Genomic DNA, 12,500 nt, shown 5'->3' on the forward strand with positions numbered 1-12,500 from the left:
TCCAATGATATCTGCAATGATGTGAGCTTTCAGATGATGTGGATTCCGGCGGTCATTAGCATGCACATAAGTGGTTTCACCCTTTTAGCTGGAGAAAGGGGAAAAAAATCAATCAAGGGAAGTGAGCCTAAATCTATAGCGTTATGGGTTTTATATTCCCCACAAACTGGCCATCAATCTGCACAGAAGTAAAGCTCCCACAATGCATTTCACAGGGAAGATATGAAGATTCAAACTCCACAGAAACGACTTCAATCTCTGAGATCACGGCGTTTCCTGAAAGCTCAGTTAACAACTCCACCACCAAGAGAACGGCCCACAATGCATCTCTCTGTGTTTCCAGAACAAACATCTATTCTTAAATCAAGTCTTCTTTAATGACAAATTAATCAAAACACATTAAAGGGATAGTTCACCCAAAAATGAAAATTAGTCCATGATTTACTCGCTCTCAAGTCATCCTATGTGTGTGTGTGACGACTTCTTTCTGATGAACACAATCAGAGTTATATTAATAATATCCTGACTCTCACAAGCTTTATAATGGCATTGACTCGATGGGCTTTTATGATGTATAGATGCACTTTTATGATGTATAGATGCACTTTTATGATGGACTGATGCACTTTTATGATGGATAGATGCACTTTTATGATGGACTGATGCACTTTTATGATGGATAGATGCACTTTTATGATGGATGGATGCACTTTTATGATGGATAGATGCACTTTTATGATGGATAGATGCACTTTTATGATGGATAGATGCACTTTTATGATGGATAGATGCACTTTTATGATGGATGGATGCACTTTTATGATGGATAGATGCACTTTTATGATGGATGGATGCACTTTTATGATGGATAGATGCACTTTTATGATGGACTGATGCACTTTTATGATGGATAGATGCACTTTTATGATGGATGGATGCACTTTTATGATGGATAGATGCACTTTTATGATGGATAGATGCACTTTTATGATGGATAGATGCACTTTTATGATGGATGGATGCACTTTTATGATGGATAGATGCACTTTTACGATGGATAGATGCACTTTTATGATGGATAGATGCACTTTTATGATGGATGGATGCACTTTTATGATGGATAGATGCACTTTTATGATGGATAGATGCACTATTATGATGGATAGATGCACTTTTATGATGGATAGATGCACTTTTATGATGGATAGATGCACTTTTATGATGGATAGATGCACTTTTATGATGGATGGATGCACTTTTATGATGGATAGATGCACAGATGCACTTTTATGATGGATGGATGCACTTTTATGATGGATGGATGCACTTTTATGATGGATGGATGCACTTTTACGATGGATAGATGCACTTTTATGATGGATAGATGCACTTTTATGATGGATAGATGCACTTTTATGATGGATGGATGCACTTTTACGATGGATAGATGCACTTTTATGATGGATAGATGCACTTTTATGATGGATTGATGCACTTTTATGATGGATAGATGCACTTTTATGATGGATTGATGCACTTTTATGATGATAGATGCACTTTTATGATGGATTGATGCACTTTTATGATGGATAGATGCACTTTTATGATGGATGGATGCACTTTTATGATGGATAAATGCACTTTTATGATGGATAGATGCACTTTTATGATGGATAGATGCACTTTTATGATGGATGGATGCACTTTTATGACGGATGGATGCACATTTATGATGGATGGATGCACTTTTATGATGAATGGATGTACTTTTATGATGGATGGATGCACTTTTATGATGGATGGATGCACTTTTATGACAGATGGATGCACATTTATGATGGATGGATGCACTTTTATAATGAATGGATTGCACTTTTATGATGGATGGATGCACTTTTATGATGGATGGATGCACTTTTATGATGGATTGATGCACTTTTATAATGAATGGATTGCACTTTTATGATGGATGGATGCACTTTTATGATGGATGGATGCACTTTTATGATGGATGGATGCACATTTATGATGGATGGATGCACTTTTATAATGAATGGATTGCACTTTTATGATGGATGGATGCACTTTTATGATGGATGGATGCACTTTTATGACAGATGGATGCACATTTATGATGGATGGATGCACTTTTATAATGAATGGATTGCACTTTTATGATGGATGGATGCACTTTTATGATGGATGGATGCACTTTTACGATGGATAGATGCACTTTTATGATGGATAGATGCACTTTTATGATGGATAGATGCACTTTTATGATGGATGGATGCACTTTTACGATGGATAGATGCACTTTTATGATGGATAGATGCACTTTTATGATGGATTGATGCACTTTTATGATGGATAGATGCACTTTTATGATGGATTGATGCACTTTTATGATGATAGATGCACTTTTATGATGGATTGATGCACTTTTATGATGGATAGATGCACTTTTATGATGGATGGATGCACTTTTATGATGGATAAATGCACTTTTATGATGGATAGATGCACTTTTATGATGGATAGATGCACTTTTATGATGGATGGATGCACTTTTATGACGGATGGATGCACATTTATGATGGATGGATGCACTTTTATGATGAATGGATGTACTTTTATGATGGATGGATGCACTTTTATGATGGATGGATGCACTTTTATGACAGATGGATGCACATTTATGATGGATGGATGCACTTTTATAATGAATGGATTGCACTTTTATGATGGATGGATGCACTTTTATGATGGATGGATGCACTTTTATGATGGATTGATGCACTTTTATAATGAATGGATTGCACTTTTATGATGGATGGATGCACTTTTATGATGGATGGATGCACTTTTATGATGGATGGATGCACATTTATGATGGATGGATGCACTTTTATAATGAATGGATTGCACTTTTATGATGGATGGATGCACTTTTATGATGGATGGATGCACTTTTATGACAGATGGATGCACATTTATGATGGATGGATGCACTTTTATAATGAATGGATTGCACTTTTATGATGGATGGATGCACTTTTATGATGGATGGATGCACTTTTATGATGGATGGATGCACATTTATGATGGATGGATGCACTTTTATGATGGATTGATGCACTTTTATGATGGATGGATGCACATTTATGATGGATAGATGCACTTTTATGATGGATTGATGCACTTTTATGACAGATGGATGCACATTTATGATGGATAGATGCACTTTTATGATGGATGGATGCACTTTTATGATGGATAGGTGCACTTTTATGATGGATGGATGCACTTTTATGATGGATGGATGCACTTTTATGATGGATTGATGCACTTTTATGATGGATGGATGCACTTTTATGATGGATAGGTGCACTTTTATGATGGATGGATGCACATTTATGATGGATGGATGCACTTTTATGATGGATTGATGCACTTTTATGATGGATGGATGCACATTTATGATGGATAGATGCACTTTTATGATGGATTGATGCACTTTTATGACAGATGGATGCACATTTATGATGGATAGATGCACTTTTATGATGGATGGATGCACTTTTATGATGGATAGGTGCACTTTTATGATGGATGGATGCACTTTTATGATGGATGGATGCACTTTTACGATGGATAGATGCACTTTTATGATGGATGGATGCACTTTTATGATGGATGGATGCACTTTTGATTGCACCTATTGGCAGATATTTGTTCTTGTTTTAAGCATATGGTTAATTTTAGGATTTAAGGATATTTAGTTTTTCCAGTAAATGTATTTTTTTGCAGGCTAATACTGTTTTAGGACATGCATTATAGCAAAAGCATGCTTTTCTTCAAAGTCAATGGTAGTGTTTTATGATGCATTGAAATCGAGCTTGTAAAAGTGATGAAGAAAGTCTGAGATACAGACAGATGATTCCCCCGAGACTCTGATCGATACACTCACTCATCATTTACACGCCAAATCAAACTGGTAATTAGATTCCTGATTATCATTAACAACGTTTGATTCAATCTGCGTCTCTGCGATCCCTGGCCACTTCATTTTCATGACCTAATCAGAATGAATATGAAACTCAATGTTTATTACGTTTATCTCGCTGCTTTTTCAGTGTCGTTCTTGTTTTTGCATTTCCAAACTGCAGTTGCGATCTCGTGCGCTGGCAGACGAGAGAGAGAGAGAGAGAGAGAGAGAGAGAGAGAGACTGAGAGAGAGAGAGAGAGAGAGAGAGAGAGAGACAGAGAGAGAGAGAGAGAGACGAGTGAAGGAGGATTAGCAGACAAACACGGGACGCTTCAGAAGAGGGAAACGTTTCGTTTGCCTTCACAACCTCTGCATGTATAATCAATGCCGAACAGCAGAGAATCAGGTTACTGTTTACTGGATGCACTGAGGAGAAAAACAGCACTTTTACATCTGCAACGGAAGAAGATCCTCATCCTGAACACAGCTGGAAGCCTTTGTCATCATTCTAGACCCGGGTTGCTTTCTCTCATGGCAGCAAAGTTAAAAGTATTTCTAATATGTTTGGACCTTTTATTGCAATAAAAGAATACTATAGTATTCATAAAATGATCTGTTCAAACCTGTACAAGAAATGAATACTTTTATTAATAACGGACGCATTAAATTGATCAAGGGTAATGTTTATACACTGTAAAAAAAGCTGGGTTAAAAACAACCCAAGTTCGGTTGAAAATGGACTAACCCAGGAATTGGGTTGTTTTAACCCAGCATTTTTTTTTTTTTAAGCAAACATTTAACCCAACCGCTGGGTTAAAACGACCCATTCGCTGGGTTAAAACAACCCAATTGCTGGGTTAGTCCATTTTCAACCGAACTTGGGTTGTTTTTAACCCAGCATTTTTTAGAGTGTGTCTTTTAAAGTTGTCCGAATGAAGTCCTTAGCAATGCATATTACTACTAATAATACATTTTTGATATATTTACGGTAGGAATATCTTCATGGAACATAATATCCTACACTCTAAAAAATGCTGGGTTAAAAATAACCCAAGTTGGGTTGAAAATGGACTAACCCAGCAATTGGGTTGTTTTAACCCAGCGGTTGGGTTAAATGTTTGCTTAAAACAACCCAATTGCTGGGTTAGTCCATTTTCAACCCAACTTGTGTTATTTTTAACCCAGCATTTTTTAGAGTGTGAAAGTTACTTCTACCTGTTGGGACATGCCTTCATAATTACGCACCTGTAAAAGCTGTGATCGTGATGTTGAGGGAGGTGCCCGCGCAAAATGGGCATTTATGCAAAATATGCTGTATTTTTGCACTATTTTTGCAGAAACGACATACTTCACATTGAAACAGTACAGCGCCATCGGCTTATGACACAGTCAAACACATGATCTGATTTAAATGATAAAAAACATGGCATGTGTCCATTTAAGTATTAATTTATAGTGTTAATATTAATTAACGAATCCACGGATGGCAGGGTATGCAGAGCATCCGCAGTTTATATGTCCCGCACGCCCCTGGAATACTCTCGAAAATGTTAACAATGTTAACAACTTAACCATAATTTGAAAGGTCTGATGGTGTGTGCGCACCAAGCGCGAATTTAATTGTTTGCGCGAGTAGACCGCATATAAAGTCAATTCGCACAGGGCGACGCGAGTAGACCACATATAAAGTCAATTCGCACAGGGCGACGCGAGTAGACCGCATATAAAGTCAATTCGCACAGGGCGACGCGAGTAGACCGCATATAAAGTCAATTCGCACAGGGTGACGCGAGTAGACCGCATATAAAGTCAATTCGCACAGGGCGACGCGAGTAGACCACATATAAAGTCAATTCGCACAGGGCGACGCGAGTAGACCGCATATAAAGTCAATTCGCACAGGGCGACGCGAGTAGACCACATATAAAGTCAATTCGCACAGGGCGACGCGAGTAGACCACATATAAAGTCAATTCGCACAGGGCGACGCGAGTAGACCGCATATAAAGTCAATTCGCACAGGGCGACGCGAGTAGACCACATATAAAGTCAATTCGCACAGGGCGACGCGAGTAGACCACATATAAAGTCAATTCGCACAGGGCGACGCGAGTAGACCGCATATAAAGTCAATTCGCACAGGGCGACGCGAATAGACCGCATATAAAGTCAATTCGCACAGGGCGACGCGAGTAGACCGCATATAAAGTCAATTCGCACAGGGCGACGCGAGTAGACCACATATAAAGTCAATTCGCACAGGGCGACGCGAGTAGACCGCATATAAAGTCAATTCGCACAGGGCGACGCGAGTAGACCGCATATAAAGTCAATTCGCACAGGGCGACGCGAGTAGACCGCATATAAAGTCAATTCGCACAGGGCGACGCGAGTAGACCGCATATAAAGTCAATTCGCACAGGGCGACGCGAGTAGACCGCATATAAAATAAATTCGCACAGGGCGACGCGAGTAGACCGCATATAAAGTCAATTCGCACAGGGCGACGCGAGTAGACCGCATATAAAGTCAATTCGTACAGGGCGACGCGAGTAGACCGCATATAAAGTCAATTCGCACAGGGCGACGCGAGTAGACCGCATATAAAGTCAATTCGCACAGGGCGACGCGAGTAGACCGCATATAAAGTCAATTCGCACAGGGTGACGCGAGTAGACCACATATAAAGTCAATTCGCACAGGGCGACGCGAGTAGACCACATATAAAGTCAATTCGCACAGGGCGACGCGAGTAGACCGCATATAAAGTCAATTCGCACAGGGCGACGCGAGTAGACCGCATATAAAGTCAATTCGCACAGGGCGACGCGAGTAGACCGCATATAAAGTCAATTCGCACAGGGCGACGCGAGTAGACCACATATAAAGTCAATTCGCACAGGGCGACGCGAGTAGACCGCATATAAAGTCAATTCGCACAGGGCGACGCGAGTAGACCGCATATAAAGTCAATTCGCACAGGGCGACGCGAGTAGACCGCATATAAAGTCAATTCGCACAGGGCGACGCGAGTAGACCGCATATAAAGTCAATTCGCACAGGGCGACGCGAGTAGACCGCATATAAAGTCAATTCGCACAGGGCGACGCGAGTAGACCACATATAAAGTCAATTCGCACAGGGCGACGCGAGTAGACCGCATATAAAGTCAATTCGCACAGGGCGACGCGAGTAGACCGCATATAAAGTCAATTCGCACAGGGCGCCGCGAGTAGACCGCATATAAAGTCAATTCGCACAGGGCGACGCGAGTAGACCGCATATAAAGTCAATTCGCACAGGGCGACGCGAGTAGACCACATATAAAGTCAATTCGCACAGGGCGACGCGAGTAGACCACATATAAAGTCAATTCGCACAGGGCGACGCGAGTAGACCGCATATAAAGTCAATTCGCACAGGGCGACGCGAGTAGACCACATATAAAGTCAATTCGCACAGGGCGACGCGAGTAGACTGCATATAAAGTCAATTCGCACAGGGCGACGCGAGTAGACCTGCTATTAAAGTCAATTCGCACAGGGCGACGCGAGTAGACCGCATATAAAGTCAATTCGCACAGGGCGACGCGAGTAGACCGCATATAAAGTCAATTCGCACAGGGCGACGCGAGTAGACCACATATAAAGTCAATTCGCACAGGGCGACGCGAGTAGACCGCATATAAAGTCAATTCGCACAGGGCGACGCGAGTAGACCTGCTATTAAAGTCAATTCGCACAGGGCGACGCGAGTAGACCGCATATAAAGTCAATTCGCACAGGGCGACGCGAGTAGACCGCATATAAAGTCAATTCGCACAGGGCGACGCGAGTAGACCACATATAAAGTCAATTCGCACAGGGCGACGCGAGTAGACCGCATATAAAGTCAATTCGCACAGGGCGACGCGAGTAGACCGCATATAAAGTCAATTCGCACAGGGCGACGCGAGTAGACCACATATAAAGTCAATTCGCACAGGGCGACGCGAGTAGACCGCATATAAAGTCAATTCGCACAGGGCGACGCGAGTAGACCGCATATAAAGTCAATTCGCACAGGGCGACGCGAGTAGACCGCATATAAAGTCAATTCGCACAGGGCGACGCGAGTAGACCGCATATAAAGTCAATTCGCACAGGGCGACGCGAGTAGACCACATATAAAGTCAATTCGCACAGGGCGACGCGAGTAGACCACATATAAAGTCAATTCGCACAGGGCGACGCGAGTAGACTGCATATAAAGTCAATTCGCACAGGGCGACGCGAGTAGACCTGCTATTAAAGTCAATTCGCACAGGGCGACGCGAGTAGACCGCATATAAAGTCAATTCGCACAGGGCGACGCGAGTAGACCGCATATAAAGTCAATTCGCACAGGGCGACGCGAGTAGACCACATATAAAGTCAATTCGCACAGGGCGACGCGAGTAGACCGCATATAAAGTCAATTCGCACAGGGCGACGCGAGTAGACCGCATATAAAGTCAATTCGCACAGGGCGACGCGAGTAGACCACATATAAAGTCAATTCGCACAGGGCGACGCGAGTAGACCGCATATAAAGTCAATTCGCACAGAGCGACGCGAGTAGACCACATATAAAGTCAATTCGCACAGGGCGACGCGAGTAGACCGCATATAAAGTCAATTCGCACAGGGCGACGCGAGTAGACCGCATATAAAGTCAATTCGCACAGGGCGACGCGAGTAGACCGCATATAAAGTCAATTCGCACAGGGCGACGCGAGTAGACCGCATATAAAGTCAATTCGCACAGGGCGACGCGAGTAGACCACATATAAAGTCAATTCGCACAGGGCGACGCGAGTAGACCACATATAAAGTCAATTCGCACAGGGCGACGCGAGTAGACTGCATATAAAGTCAATTCGCACAGGGCGACGCGAGTAGACCTGCTATTAAAGTCAATTCGCACAGGGCGACGCGAGTAGACCGCATATAAAGTCAATTCGCACAGGGCGACGCGAGTAGACCGCATATAAAGTCAATTCGCACAGGGCGACGCGAGTAGACCGCATATAAAGTCAATTCGCACAGGGCGACGCGAGTAGACCACATATAAAGTCAATTCGCACAGGGCGACGCGAGTAGACCGCATATAAAGTCAATTCGCACAGGGCGACGCGAGTAGACCACATATAAAGTCAATTCGCACAGGGCGAGGCGAGTAGACCGCATATAAAGTCAATTCGCACAGGGCGACGCGAGTAGACCACATATAAAGTCAATTCGCACAGGGCGACGCGAGTAGACCGCATATAAAGTCAATTCGCACAGGGCGACGCGAGTAGACCACATATAAAGTCAATTCGCACAGGGCGAGGCGAGTAGACCGCATATAAAGTCAATTCGCACAGGGCGACGCGAGTAGACCACATATAAAGTCAATTCGCACAGGGCGAGGCGAGTAGACCGCATATAAAGTCAATTCGCACAGGGCGAGGCGAGTAGACCGCATATAAAGTCAATTCGCACAGGGCGACGCGAGTAGACCGCATATAAAGTCAATTCGCACAGGGCGACGCGAGTAGACCACATATAAAGTCAATTCGCACAGGGCGACGCGAGTAGACCGCATATAAAGTCAATTCGCACAGGGCGACGCGAGTAGACCGCATATAAAGTCAATTCGCACAGGGCGACGCGAGTAGGCCGCATATAAAGTCAATTCGCACAGGGCGACGCGAGTAGACCACATATAAAGTCAATTCGCACAGGGCGAGGCGAGTAGACCACATATAAAGTCAATTCGCACAGGGCGACGCGAGTAGGCCGCATATAAAGTCAATTCGCACAGGGCGACGCGAGTAGACCGCATATAAAGTCAATTCGCACAGGGCGACGCGAGTAGACCACATATAAAGTCAATTCGCACAGGGCGACGCGAATGACGTGAAACGAACGCGTGATATTCGCCTTAAGGTCCTTTCACACTGGATGCCATTTTGACGAGCTATTTTTTGATCAGCTGTTTGTGTAATGAGTGATTCCACACCGAACGCGGATGTGCTGCGGCGAATAAACAACGTTTATTTAATTTTTTTCATTTCGATGCCGATTTTTTTAACACTCGCAGCGACAGAAAAGGCTTAAAACAATCACATACAAGGAAACAAAGGTGACGAAATGTCCAGTTGATGTCATAAGCTATTCAATCAACATTAACCTTTGCCAGGTATCGCATTTCTCATGAGATCACAGCTGTAGTTGTGTTTGCCCACTGTAGGCAACAGACAACGATAACATCACCTTTTGAGATTTTTTTCTAATCTATCTATCTATCTATCTGCTTTAACTGCAGGAGAAGAGCAGCGTGAACGTTCGGCTAAACTTCTTCTTTTGGGTTTCACAGATAAAAAAAAAAAAAAAGTCTGGTTTTGGAATGGCACAAGATGCTAAATGATAATTTTTAGGTGAACTGTCCCTTTTTAATGAATGAGCAGAGTTTTCTCACTTGCGTGCGTTTAAAACATCTTCTGGAAGAGCTGAAGAATCATAAAACTGCTGGTCAACACGTGTAATCTTTGCCTTCAGTAGAAAAGCAGCTGAGAGAGAGTCTGAGCGGCTGTGATTTCACTCTCTCTCTGTGACTCCTGCGCTTTCTAAAATAGGGTCCAAATCATAGTAATCATAGACGTGGAGCAATTATGAAAGTTTCTGTAAGTACGATATAATCCCTTATCATTATTTTAAATATAGTTGCTGAATGCTGGCCTGTGAGTGGAGTCATTACAGGATCCAGGATCACATCACAGGATATATTTACCCTGCGGCTGACACCACTGGCAGTCACATATTGTTTCTCCAACACCAAAATATATTTCAACTCAATCTGTCAGATGATAACTGCTCTTCTGACGAGAGAAGGGACAGAAAGACACGCACAGATCCAGGAGGAGCACATAAACATCCTGACACAAAAAATGTGGAAGATAAGTGTGAACGCTTGCTTACGCCTCGGAATAACACAATAAAAAGGGTAATTGCGGCTTTTTATCTCGCAATTCTGAAATTAACTCAGAATTGTGAGGTATAAACTCAAAATTGTGACATAAAACTCGGAATTGTGGGATATAAACTCAAAATTGTGAGATATAAACTCGGAATTGTGAGGTATAAACTCAAAATTGTGAGATGTAAACTCGGAATTGTGGGATATAAACTCAAAATTGTGGGATATAAACTCGAAATTGTGAGATGTAAAGTCGGAATTGTGGGATATAAACTCGGAATCGTGAGATAAAACTTGGAATTGTGGGATAAAACTCAGAATTGTGGGATATAAACTCAGAATTGTGAGGAATAAACTAGGAATTGTGGGATATAAACTCAAAATTGTGGGATATAAACTCAGAGAAGTGTGAAATAAATTTAGAATTGTGGGATATAAAATCGGAATTGTGGGATATAAACTCAAAGTTGTGAGATATAAACTCGGAATTGTGAGATGTAAAGTCGGAATTGTGGGAAATAAACTCAAAATTGTGAGGTATAAACTCGGAATTGTAAGAAAAAAAACTTGGAATTGTGAGAAATAAACAGAATTGGGAGAAAAAACTTAAAATTGTGGGATATGAACAGAATAATCACTTAATCCAAGATACATTCCCTGAAAACAGGTTTTGATTTTTCTTTGGAAATGTGTTATGATAACTGGAAGCAGATTTTTGTTGCAGAGGGTGAAAGTGTGTGAGGTGGTGATGCTGAGAGAAAGGCGGCACTCACTCTGCATGCAGAGCCCGTCGGTGCAGTTCTTGGACTGGAGCACCGGCCCCTCGCAGTCCTTCCCGCCGTTCCTGGGGGCCGGAGCGCCGCACTCCCGCCGCCGCCAGTGAGTGCACTCGGTCCCACACGGAGACCATTTGCTCCAGTCCGTCCACAGGCCATCCACTGACCAGAGAGACACATTCATCACCGCCAGTCCACCGCTTACACACATATACACTACATCTACAATATCATCTTATTTACTATAATAATATCATAATTATTCACATTTTAAATTATTCAAATTACAATGCTGATAACTTGAAAATGAAAAAATGAAAAAAAAGTGCAATATAAATATAATATAATTAATATCATATCATATAATATAGTTAATAATATTATATCATATAATTAATATATCAAATTTTAGACTGAATTGACAAAGATTTTTCAAAATGCTGAAATAAGGATTTAAAACATTTTAAAAAAGATTTAAAAATGTAACGATGTAATTGTCACTTAGATTGCAAATTACTCCAATTATTATGATGATAACAATGTAACAATTATAATATAATATAATTAATATACTATAATAATATAACAATGTAAGATTACTCAAAAATGATGCTTTACAACAAATTGTAAATGAAAAAAAAGTGAAAAATAATATAATATAATTAATAAAATAAAATAAAATATAATATAATATAATATAATATAATATAATATAATATAATAATATAACAATGTAAGAACACACAGAAAAAATA

The 12,500-nt window shown here is 41.5% G+C and overlaps 1 protein-coding gene across 1 annotated transcript in view; it reads right to left on the reverse strand.

Moving 5' to 3' along the window:
• The window catches only part of unc5cb (unc-5 netrin receptor Cb), a 337,306-nt gene that overhangs the window by 72,928 nt on the left and 251,878 nt on the right, over positions 1-12,500 (reverse strand). The window contains exon 7 of the mRNA XM_079803827.1: positions 11,743-11,907. Within this exon, the coding sequence (XP_079659953.1) occupies positions 11,743-11,907 (165 nt within the window). The remainder of the gene's footprint in view (positions 1-11,742; positions 11,908-12,500) is intronic.

Source organism: Gobio gobio, assembly GCF_949357685.1.
Source record: "Gobio gobio genome assembly, chromosome: 22".
Lineage (NCBI taxonomy): Eukaryota > Metazoa > Chordata > Actinopteri > Cypriniformes > Gobionidae > Gobio > Gobio gobio.